Source organism: Tachypleus tridentatus, chromosome 1, assembly GCF_004210375.1.
Source record: "Tachypleus tridentatus isolate NWPU-2018 chromosome 1, ASM421037v1, whole genome shotgun sequence".
NCBI lineage: Eukaryota > Metazoa > Arthropoda > Merostomata > Xiphosura > Limulidae > Tachypleus > Tachypleus tridentatus.
The window spans coordinates 161,246,063-161,259,045 of NC_134825.1; the positions used below are offsets into that span (position 1 = coordinate 161,246,063).

Here is a 12,983-nt window from a genome sequence, read left to right on the forward strand (position 1 = left end):
GGGGCGGGTTAACAAGGAAAGGAGATAGTACTAATTCTGATTTGTTAACCTGGCAAGGGAAGGAAGCTGAGAACTGATTGTTTTATGTTCTGTCCTTCACTTTGACTGACTTCTGAAAGACGCTAATCATAAAGCAATTTGTGAAAAGATTTTGTGGAATAAAAATGTGGTACTAATGTATGATAAGTCAAACTTACTTTTGTATTGATTAGTTTCCAACACTTTACTCGGTAATAAAACCATGGAAGTTGCGCATTGTGTTACTTTATTATAAACTACTCTATACAGTGTGATATCATGTTCCGTACGCATGGGAAAATTTTCATTGTATAACGTTATATCTAAAGTTTCATATTTCAGCAGAAAAGGATATAATTTATGTGTAGAATATTTATTTCTAATACGTCACCAAGCATTAAGATTATGATTTATATGTGTAGCTAAAATTAGTCCATGGTTAATTCGCCACATAGTAATTTCTAGCATTTTTAGAAATATGATTTTTATTGGGCTTTATTCAGAAAATAAGCGACATGATTGGGTAGCGTAATGTTAGGTTTGTTGTTATTGGATGATTGTATTATAATCTTTTGAAAATGCTCCATCTTCTTGTTTTATTTACTTTTATTTTTTAATTGATATTGTAACCGTTTGAGAATGGTTTTCATTCCAGTTTTTACATACACACGTTTCCAGATATTTTTATTGTATTTCAAACTTTGCAGTGCACACTGGATGGATTAACACATTTTCAGAGTAAAGTTAGGAGAAAAGATACTGTATTTACAGTGTGGTTAATTATCAGAGAACTTTTAACCGACTTTTCGCGTTTGCAGTTTCTTCATGAAAAGAAACTACAAAGGCGAAACGTCAGTTAAAATAAGTTCTATTATAATTATCTGTAGTGTAAACAAAGGTCGTTTTGTGTTGCATTTTCAAATAAACAGCGATTGATACGTGGAAATATTTATATTTTATTTTATTATACTTGAGAAAACTGAAACGTGCTTTCACAAATTTAAATCAACCTGCAGGAGTTTCACAACTGATCTAATTCGTCGGATAACGAAATCCTCTTCATGCAGCATGTCTGACATCGCAGAAAGAATGTGTCGTGTCAAAATGTGTCTCGATTTTTACTCTTTGTTGCCCCCTCAGTGGTACAACGTTATGTGTATGGACTTATACTGTTCGAAATCGGGTTTCGATACCTGTGGTGGGTAGAGCCGAGTTAGACGTTTGTGTACCTTTCTACTTTATTATTACATTGTGTATCTTTCTACTTAATTATTACATTGTGTACCTTTCTACTTAATTATTACATTGTGTACCTTTCTACTTAATTATTACATTGTGTACCTATCTACTTAATTATTACATTGTGTATATTTCTACTTAATTATTACATTGTGTACCTTTCTACTTAATTATTACATTGTGTACCTTTCTACTTTATTATTACATTGTGTACCTTTCTACTTAATTATTACATTGTGTACCTTTCTACTTAATTATTATATTGTGTACCTTTCTACTTAATTATTACATTGTGTACCTTTCTACTTAATTATTACATTGTGTACCTTTCTACTTAATTATTATATTGTGTACCTTTCTACTTAATTATTACATTGTGTGCCTTTCACTTAATTATTACATTATTGTGCCTTTCTAATTTTATTATTATATTGTGTAACCTTTCTACTTAATTATTACATTGTGCAGCTCTACTTAATTATTACATTGTGCACCTTTCTACTTAATTATTATGTTGTGTACCTTTCTACTTAATTATTACATTGTGTGCCTTTCTACTTAATTATTACATTGTTGTGCCTTTCTACTTAATTATTACGTTGTGTAATCTTTCTACTTTATTATTACATTGTGTATCTTTCTACTTAATTATTACATTGTGTACCTTTCTACTTAATTATTACATTGTGTACCTTTCTACTTAATTATTACATTGTGTACCTATCTACTTAATTATTACATTGTGTACCTTTCTACTTAATTATTACATTGTGTTGCCTTTCTACTTAATTATTACATTGTGTACCTTTCTGCTTTATTATTACATTGTGTGCCTTTCTACTTTATTATTACATTGTAAACCTTTCTACTTTATTATTACATTGTGTACCTTTCTACTTAATTATTACATTGTAAACCTTTCTGTAATTGTTATTATTATATTGTGTGCCTTCTCTTTAATTATTACGTTTGTGTACCTTTTCTACTTAATTATTACATTGTGTACCTTTCTACTTAATTATTATATTGTGTGCCTTTCTACTTAATTATTACATTTGTGTGTAACCTTTCTACTTAATTATTACATTGTGTGCCTTTCTACTTAATTATTATATTGTGTACCTTTCTACTTAATTATTACATTGTGTACCTTTCTACTTAATTATTACATTGTGTGCCTTTCTACTTAATTATTACATTGTGTACCTTTCTACTTAATTATTATATTGTGTACCTTTCTACTTAATTATTACATTGTGTACCTTTCTACTTAATTATTACATTGTGTACCTTTCTACTTAATTATTACATTGCCAACCTTTCTACTTAATTATTACATTGTGTACCTTCTACTTAATTATTACATTGTGAACCTTTCTACTTAATTATTACATTGTGAACCTTTCTACTTAATTATTACATTGTGTGCCTCTCTTAATTATTACATTGTGTGCCTTTCTACTTAATTATTATGTTGTGTGCCTTTCTACTTAATTATTACATTGTGTGCCTTTCTACTTAATTATTACATTTGTGAACCTTTCTACTTAATTATTACATTGTGGACCTTTCTACTTAATTATTACATTGTGTACCTTTCTACTTAATTATTACATTGTGTGTGCGCTACTTAATTATTACATTGTGTACCTTTCTACTTAATTATTATATTGTGTACCTTTCTACTTAATTATTACATTGTGTACCTTTCTACTTAATTATTACATTGTGAACCTTTCTACTTAATTATTACATTGTGAACCTTTCTACTTAATTATTACATTGTGTACCTTTCTACTTAATTATTACATTGTGTACCTTTCTACTTAATTATTACATTGCGTACCTTTCTACTTAATTATTACATTGCGTACCTTTCTACTTAATTATTACATTGTGAACCTTTCTACTTAATTATTACATTGCGTACCTTTCTACTTAATTATTACATTGCGTACCTTTCTACTTAATTATTACATTGCGTACCTTTCTACTTAATTATTACATTGCGTACCTTTCTACTTAGTTATTACACCTTCTGTTGTTTTTCACATTTTATTTCTATCTTCTTTTCCTCTACAGTGGTGTTTAAGAAAATATTTTGGTGAAACATTCAACCCATGCGTGTTTTAAAGCATATGAAAAATATTTAATGTCATGCTGGGTGTGGTTTAGTTGTTAGCATGCCAGAACAGTGAATCTATATCAGAGCCATTGGGTACGCTATACGAGTGATGGGCAAATTTCAAAATTCAATCGGAGAAACGTGGCCCAAGGGTTGGCAGTAAATGTTGTCGACTCGTTGCCTTTTCCCAAGATGGCTTCCTGTTGGCATTTATCCCGTCCCATGCCCCTGGAAGCTTAGCTGGTTTTGTTTTTTTCTCTGATGGATGCTCGTGATCTGGTAGCTTTAATACTTTGCGATGTGAATAATTTGCATATTAAAGGCTTTAGAGGGTAAGTTTAGAAGTTCACAAAATATAAAAACAAACGGATAGACAGGACAGTAATGTGATTAAGAAGTATGTTATAGTCAAGTATTTTGTTCACTGTTTTAAATCGTTAAATATTATACCTTAATGTAACCAGTATATAATATTAAGCGCTGTATAAATAAAATCATTTCATAACCACGAGATAACTTTCACTTATTCATGTGTAAAACTGATTCGTTGTTGAAAACTTTTTAAGCGAATATAAGTCAGGTGTAGCTGATCATACACTAAAAGATGTAAGCTGAAACATTCCAATATACATGTAAGTTTTATAACCACTTAGAGGTCAAAGGGCGGATCCATATATCTTACCTTTGACGTTTCCTCTTGAAAATACCCCTACTAGAGATTCCGGGTAGCACAACATACGGGTTTACATAAGCAAGATCAACCATAGAATTATCACATAATACTTGTCTCTACTTTTTTATTCTGTTTTTTATTTCCAACGAGTCCTAACTTGAAGTGATTCTTCAGTGACCTTTGAAAACTAAAACAGTACCGAATTCCTTTTGAAGTTACTTAGTTTAGAATTTTAATTCAGTTCAGTTAAGCCTTCTCGGGATTTTGAATAAAACGTTTCTTTCATAAATCAATGATATAATAATTATTTGCAATTGGTTGTTTTAAGCACTCGTTAAAACAGAATAATAAGCATCTTTCCCCTATCGTAAAAAAAATGTTTTTGAATACTTCAAGCATTAAAATGCAAAATGAACTCTTCCTGCCTTAATAAAGAACGCTTTTTTTCCCATTATTTTATGGCCTAGCATGGCCAGGTGATTAAGTCGCTAGACTCGTAATTTGATGGTCGCGGGTTCGAATCCCCGTCACATCGAACATGCTCGCTCTTTCAGTCGTGGGGACGTTATGATGTGACGGTCAATCCCGTTATTTTTCGTAAAAAAGTAGCCCAAGAGTTGGCAGTGGGTGGTGATGACTAGCTGCCTTCCCTCTTGTCTTACACTGACAAATTAGGAATGGCTAGCTCAGATAGCCCTCGTATAGCTTTGCACAAAATTAAAAAAAAAACACAAAAGCTATTTTATCCACTCTGTTATAAAGTGAACAGTATAACGGATGAAAGCAAGCCTTACCGTTTAAATAATAACATATGAAAGTTTAGAGAAATTGTTGAAAGAGAAAAATAATGTAGTCCAGCTGAAGATGATTAAAAATTCACTGTCACTCATCATGCTAATGACTTCATCTTAAACAACAGAGATTCTTAAGAAAATATTTAAAAACTGTTGGTATGGGTAGAGAAAGCACTGTTAGAGGAGCGAACAACGTTTCTACCTTTTCGGTCATCGTCAGGTTCACAAAGAAAGGAGGAGGTAATTGACTGATAGCTGACCACAAGTTTGAAAGCGGTTGTGTAATTTAGTGTAGGAATGTAGAGGGCGTGCTTAGATGTTGGATATATTTATTAATATAGGTATAAAGGTGTTCTTTCGTATTGGTTTATTTTGGGCTTGAATTATTAGTAAGGCTTCTTTAATTTTGTGTTTGTTTATGTTTGTTTCTTTATTTAGTATTTGGGTGTTTTCTATGGTTATGTTGTGTTTACTTGATTTGCAGTGTTCGAAAACGTGTGAAGGTGACTTTTGTGTTAGTTTAATCCAACAACTCAAGCCCAATCAATACAATGGAACACCTTTATACCTATAATAAATATATCCAACATCTAAGCACGCCCTCTACATTTCTACACTCAATTACACAATCGCCTTCAAACATGTGGTCAGCTAGCGGTCTGTAACCCTCTCCTTCTTTGTGAACCTGACGACGACCGATGAAGGTCGAAACGTTGTTCGCTCCTTTAATAGTGCCTTCTCTATCCATACCACCCGTTTTTGAATATATAATTTTATCTACAAGTGGGTTTTCTTGTCATCACGGATTAGAGATTTTCAAGAGCTTTGTCTCTTTTAAACTGATTCCATCTTTCAGTTTGGTCAACAATCATTTTTATTTATTTTTATATACTTAGTGTCTTCTTGTTTGTTGTTTTATTTCTCTCTGGTTATATATTCATTCAAAACTTTCTATTACTGATTCATTGTCTCAGGTTATTTTTCGTAATTTTGATATTTTCAAATACTCTTATAAATTGCTTCTCTGCTTAACACTGAGGATCCAATTTCATTAGTTCACAAGTTTTCATCTTTCTTTCTTTTTGCAGGTGCAGAGTTGGAGTCTATTCGAGCTCTTTTTAATGAAAAGGAAAAAGAACTGACGTTAGCAGTAGCCAAGGTGGAGGACCTCACGCGACAGTTGGAGGAACTAAAACGAGGTAATCATAACGGGCTTAGGACCAGTAACTCCAACATATCTCAGCCTGCCGCAATGGAATTGGAGAAGTTAAAAAAAGAATTAGTGGTAAGTACCATTACAATTAAGCAGTAATGGATGCTGATGCACAGAATATATAGATACTCTCTAAAGCTTAACGGAAGTACGTATTTCAAAAACTGGTGGTAAGCTATACTGTAAAAACGAAACTTTGTGATCTCACATTACTTATTTACACACAATTTGCATCAGTTCAAACATCGCTGTAATCTGAAGTGTAAGTTGATTTTACATTTCATGTTAATAAAAAGTTATTTTTGTTGTTAAGACAAAAATATAAACCCTCTAACCCAAGCGTTTTTTATCGGTGAACCTTTCTTTATCGGGAGCAAACTGAAGAAGAGAAGTTGATCTTTCGGAAGCACGCGAGTAACCTAGTTTCGTATTTCTTATATTAATTTTCTGAACCATGTGTTTTCACAGCATCATAAATTAATTTCATACGGTTATGTATTTAACAAGTATGTAAGTATTGTAAGTACAAGCTATTACTACTTTGTTTAGTTTTTTTTTATCTAAACAGGTAATGTAAAAGTTTTACAGTGTAATGGAAATTATTTTTGTAATCGGTACATAACCAACTTATTAAATTTTGATTTAGAGTAATAGAGGTATTTCAATAATTTGGTTTGGTTTGAATTTTGCGCAGAGGAGGGCTATTACGCTAGCCGTACCTTATTTAGTAGTGTAAAACTAGAGGAAAGGCAGCTAGTCATCACCGTCCACCGCCAAGTCGTAGGCTACTCTTTTACCAAAGAATAGTGGGATTGACCGTCACATTATAACGCCTCCACTGCTGAAAGGGCGAGCACGTTTGGTGTAACGGGGGTTCGAACCCGTGACCCTCAGATTACGAGTCGAATGTCTTAACCACCTGGCCATGACGGGCCCCGGTATTTTAACAACATTTTTTATTAAACAACTTGGGTTATTGTAAAAATTCGTTTCAGTTTTTATATAACTAGGAATTTTAGGTACACACACATTTTGTTAGGTGTTCGATTACTTTTTGAACTGAAGTATTTAACGAATAAAAATTAACAACATTAAACGAATAAACCATTCTAAAACTTAATTTAGAAAATCGGCGACGACTCGCAAAACATTTGCTGTAATTTTCCGTATGCTATCGGTCGCGAGTTTGAATCCCCGTCGCACCAAACATATTCGCCCTTTCAGCCGTGGGGTCGTTATACTGAGATGGTCAATCCCACTATTCGTTGGTAAAAGAGTAGCCCAAGAGTTGGCGGTGAGTGGTGATGACTAGCTGCCTTCCCTCTCGTCTTACACTGCTAAATTAAGGACGGCTAGCGCAGATAGTCCACTTGTAGCTTTGCGCAAAATTCAAAACCCAAAACGTATGATATCATTTTTACTAGCTGTGCTGTTTTGATGGCACTATTTGTGAGGCCAATGAATTGTGGTCTGTGTGAAAAAGGCTCGGCATAGCCAGGTGGTTAAGGCACTCGACTCGTAATCCGAGGGCTGCGGGTTCGGATTTCCGTTACACCAAACATGCTCGCACTTTCAGCCGTGGGGGCGTTATAATGAGATGGTAAATCCCACTATTCGTTGGTAAGAGAGTAGCCCAAGAGTTGGCGATAGTTGGTGATGACTAGCTGCCTTCCCTCTAGTCTTGCATTGCTAAATTAGGGGCTGCTATCGCAGATAGCCCTCGTGTAACTTTGTGCGAAATTCAAAAACAAACAATTTGAAAACAAAATTATGCAGTGAGTCAATGAAACTCGCGTAGATGTAACTTTATTCAATGAAATAGCACGTAAAGTAAACATAATATAGCAGTGATAGATATAATAATGTACAGAGTATGAAACAGTTGTGAGCGTTCAGTGTATGACACTGATGTACAAATTGAAACAAAGAAACTTACAAAAGCTAAAAATAAATCCGCAGTAAGGAAAAAGGCAGACATAAGGTATTTATAGTGGACTATATAACGAACCGAAGCTAAATTATTGCATAGTAAAGTAAATTTAAATTTGTAATGAAGACAAACTTAGCAGATTATGCAGAAACGTCTGAATGCGCGTCCATAAAGTGATATACATGTGGATTTTAACGAAGTGCGCATACGTGTTTTAGATCTAAATAAGTCGAAAAAGCCCATTGCAGCTGACATTCTGTAATGTTTATTTTGTTTTAGGTAATTACACTCAGAGTAGGTGTCGTTTATGTGAAATACTTTGCAAATAAAAAAAAAAAAGAGTTGAAATCGAAACCATAAAAGCACGACAGTCACAGTGAATTATCACTTTACTGGTGTCGTGTTAATTTGTGCCTCTACCATATTGGAGGCAGGAATTATATCTTCAAGTTTTATCTTACTTACCCTAAAATGGTAGTACCTTATTTTCATTTTTTGTTTTTTTATTTATTTATTATTTTTTCATCTTTTCATGTTGATCGTTTTCTTATTCTTATTTTAACTTGGGAGAGCAGTTACCTTCTCACAACTGTCTGCAGGCAGTGAAGGGTGATATAGATGTAGGACGTTACGGGATTGAGTACCCACATCTCGCTTTCCTAATTTCTAATTTTCAAATGTGAAACGAGAATTTGAGGTTAAGACTGATAGACGGTGTATCCCCATCGCAATGTGGGCCCTACTTTTTCAGTCACCTCCAAAACCTAGAATACGTTTTATAAATCCCACGTTGTAGCTTGTACCCTAGGATCATTTTTTTTTTTTTTAAATATGCAGAGTATTTTATTTTATGTTAATATGTTTTGGTTTATGGCTTAAATTTTATGGTTATGATATAATTAATCAGAGGTTGGGATTTGTTGTTTTTAATGCAGTCCTTCCTCATGATTTTGTTTATTCATTTAGTTTCATTTGGATATAATTATTTAATTTCACTATATATAATATATATACATGAATACTTTTTTCTACCATTCACTACTTTCTCCGCAAACTTTCAAGTCAAAACCTGCGGAGAGAGAGAGAAACTTCTGTCAAGAAATTAATATTAATTACCGATCAAAGTAAACTGTTTAATTAGATCAAAACTAAAACTCTAAAGTTAAACTTACACTTTCGATTAGTTTGTTTGTTCCAGAGTTACCGGAAAAGCTACACAAGGACTATCTGCGCATAATTCACTTAATTTTGAACAGATAAACTGGAGGAAATTCATCCGCTACCAATTCTTGCGGCTGTTTTTGCCTGCCCGAATAATGAACTTTGTTCTTATATTGAGCGCATCCATGACTCGAAAGTGCAAAGATCATTTTTGCATTAAATAGCTCAAACTGTGAATCCTCTGATTTAACCATTCACGTCCGTTAACCACTGTATCACGCCTGACTCTCCGGAAAAATGGAGTATTTCCTTTCAAAATTTAATATAGCACATGATGTAGAAACTTGGACATAAATATTCTTGAGACCGTTAAAAATTATTTATTTTTGTCGAAGTTTAGGTCTGGTATCTGTTAAGTGAAAAGGTGACTCTGGTATTACATTATCCCTTTATCTCCTAAATAATTCACATTTGCGAGGTAGAGAGTTGTTAAAAACTAATTTACTAGTTGTTGCCTGTTATTAAGCACAAAACTACACAAATGGCAATCTCTGCTCTTTCAGCCACAGGTGTCGAAACCCGATTTATATCGGTATAAGTCTGCAAATATACCATTGTTGGGAACAACTTACTAGTAGTTATTACAGGGTTACCCCTTTAGATACATAGGTTGAGCGTTTGCTAAGAGTGGGATATATCCTTGGAATAGTTATAATAGTTGGAATTGCAAGAACGGGTTTCCCTGATGTGTCTGTTTTTAATTTCGTTTAATTATGTGGACATTATTATAAGCAAAACATTGACTAATTCAAATCTCGTGATAATTGTAAGTTTTCTGGAAACCAAATAAAAAAAAGTTGTGCTATTTCTAACCTATAAGTATTGTGCTTAAATAATTAAATATGTTATGAACTTGACATTCAGCTATCATAACTTTCTTTTATAGTATCGGACAAAGTTAAATGAGCAACAGAATGCACGGATTGCACACCAGAGGGAGATACTGTCGAAACGTCAGGAAGAAATTTCGGAAATGGACCAACGAATTGCCGATCTACAGCAACGGCTTCACCGAAAACGAATGTTAAATCAACAGATTTCTAGCCAGGTTCGTGCTGCTACTGTGGCCAAGCAAACACACGTGAGATCTGGTGCAACGAAAACACACCCGCGACCTCTCAACACCAATGTTGTTGTGGTTGAACCGTTAAAACATGCATCTGTAGAACCGGATCGGGTCCAGGACGATTTAGATGCTCCGTTAGGGGGCGTAAAAGGCGTCCAGGAGTTAAGTGAGTTTGCCAGTAACAAGAATGATCCGAAATATCAAACTCTGCCGTACAATACGAAGTTTACAAAGTATGGAAAAGATTACAGTAGTTCTGATGAGGGTGAAGAAGGGTCAAAGTTGACTGAAGAAATTGGCACCACAGTTTCCTCTTCCAACACCCAGCAGGTTGCAACATCTCCCCAGAAGCAGCCCATTAGACACCCTATAATCCCACCGCCCCAGCAACACATTGATCATCTTGTTCCACGAGTCTATGGTTCTACCCCAAGTACACTTTCCGCCCCCAGAGGGCAGGTTTCTGGTAATAATAATGCCATAAATCAAGGACAATCGCATAAAAGTAATTCTGTAAGTAAACTAGTTTTCTTGTACCCATAAGTCTGTCTTTTGAATCTTCATGAGATCGGATTTGATTAAATATTTGTGTTATAGTTAATTATTTATTAAATATTCTAATAAATATATGAACGTCTACATGTGTGTGTGTGTACCTACATGTAATACTCAGCATTTCCTAGGCCTAATTTTTCAAAATAAATATACTAAATAATACATAAATAGTGACCACCTTATAGTTATGTACTTTATTCTTTTTTACAGTAATGTGCAAAATTATCAATAAAAGAGAACATTTTATCCTTTTTTCCATTTTATGGTGCTAATTTATCCATGCTATTACATAATGTAAATTTTAACATTATGGTCATACTTTACTGACCACTGTTGACAACTGAATGAACCAGGGTGAGAATACTTATTATTCTTTAGAATTCCCGTATACTTGTACTAAGGTCATGTCATAAAGGTTCTGCTTAAACAAACATACTGATCAAATTTAGGATCCAAAATAATTGTCATAATACCCCATGCAAAGTTTTAACTATATAGAAAGAAGCTAGCAAGGAGCTGACATATGGTACCGGTATATGTTAGAATAAACCGACTTAATAGCACTCCACAAGTAAACCTTGATAAAAACAGTGTTTAACATTATATATCAAGTTTTGTTGTCATGTCATGGCCCAAAAATCACAGCAAATTGTCAGTAGAGTATAGAGTTCCCATGAGAGCTTTACATGATGCTAGTTGGACTTATAATGTTCCGAAACACTGTCAGTTACACCCTAGATCGTCAGACTGAGACAGATAAATCTGAAAATAGTAAAGGAAGAGACAGAACACCTAAACTAAATGATACTGTTATTAAGTATCTTAATTTATGCAGCCTTCTGGACAGAAGAAAGACTGACACGGATCTCAAGCACGAGATAAACAACCATGTACATCAATAAATGATAGAAAAGTGTCCAGATTTACAGTATCAAAAAGACTCAACGAGAATGGAATATTTAGTTACGTAGCAGTTAAAAAAACACACCTTTACCTTGATATTCAAATATTCTAAGAAACTTGCTAAAACGTACAAAACTGGACTTTTGATGATTGGAAAAGGGTGTTATGGACGGAAGAAAGGTAAAAGAAACATACGTATCTCAGTGCATGGAACATGGGAAGGCAGTGTGATTATTTGGGGGTGTTCTGCTGATACGACAGGAAATATTTGCAAATTATATAGAATAATGGGCCAGCGCAGTACAATCAGATACTAATTCGTCATGGTGTATACCCAGAAGATTATGATCTCAAACACTCATCTGACCTATACAGAAATTATTCAGCTCAGAAAGAAGAAGCTATACAAATGATGCCACGGTCCCCACAGATCTCAGTCTAATTGAGCAGATCTGGGATTTGATAGATCAAAAACTTGGTAAATCAAAAGTTACTTCTAAAGAAATTTTATGGGGAGTATATTAGAGACATTTGGAGTAAAATTTTAAAGGACACCTTGATCGAATATATCAAAACAATGTCTGAAAGACTGTTTGCAGGCTATTAAAACGAAAGGGAGACACACAAAATAGTAACCGTTTGCTGAACTTCAGCATTTCTGCTGGGTTTTTGTTGTACTAAATATGTAGATTAATAAAATATTTATGTTTTGCCCAGATTAACCTTCCATTGTTCTTTGAAAGTAGCCTGAATGTTTTTCTGGCCTTGTTCTGACACTTTTGCACAGTGCTGTACATGTTATCAAACGCAGTATACACCCTCATCGTGCCTTTCTATAAATTCTGCATCGAAATGGTTACACCTCAAAATGGAACATCTTTTCAATTTATCAGTAACAGCCGAAAGAAAAGAAAGGTTATTAACAGCAAATGTAACGTTCAAAGACCTTTCATCTTTTCCGTGTACTCCTGATGAACCTTCAGATGATGGCATGTAGAAGGCAGTCACATTCCTCTTTAAAGTCATCTCATTACTCGTGGAGAATCACAGGCTGAAACCACACGAAGTAAAGTGGTGTTCTTCTGAAGGAGCTCTTTCATAACGTGGGCAAAGTATGAGAAACATTATCATCCATTAGAACGAAGTGAGAACCAGTGATGCGGGTGTACAACAACGTGTAAATGTCTAGGATGTCATCCTTGTATAGCTCTCAGAGACATTTTCATTGAAGTTGATGTCGTCTAAC

At 34.0% G+C, this 12,983-nt stretch overlaps 1 protein-coding gene across 9 annotated transcripts in view; it reads left to right on the top strand.

Annotated features, from left to right (window-relative positions):
- LOC143229181 (apoptosis-stimulating of p53 protein 1-like) overlaps window positions 1–12,983 on the top strand; it is a 183,316-nt gene that overhangs the window by 151,917 nt on the left and 18,416 nt on the right. For all 9 annotated transcript variants that reach the window (XM_076461128.1, XM_076461142.1, XM_076461150.1 and 6 more), the window contains 2 exons: window positions 5,938–6,134; window positions 10,100–10,792. In XM_076461128.1, coding sequence (XP_076317243.1) covers window positions 5,938–6,134; window positions 10,100–10,792 — 890 coding nt within the window. The remainder of the gene's footprint in view (window positions 1–5,937; window positions 6,135–10,099; window positions 10,793–12,983) is intronic.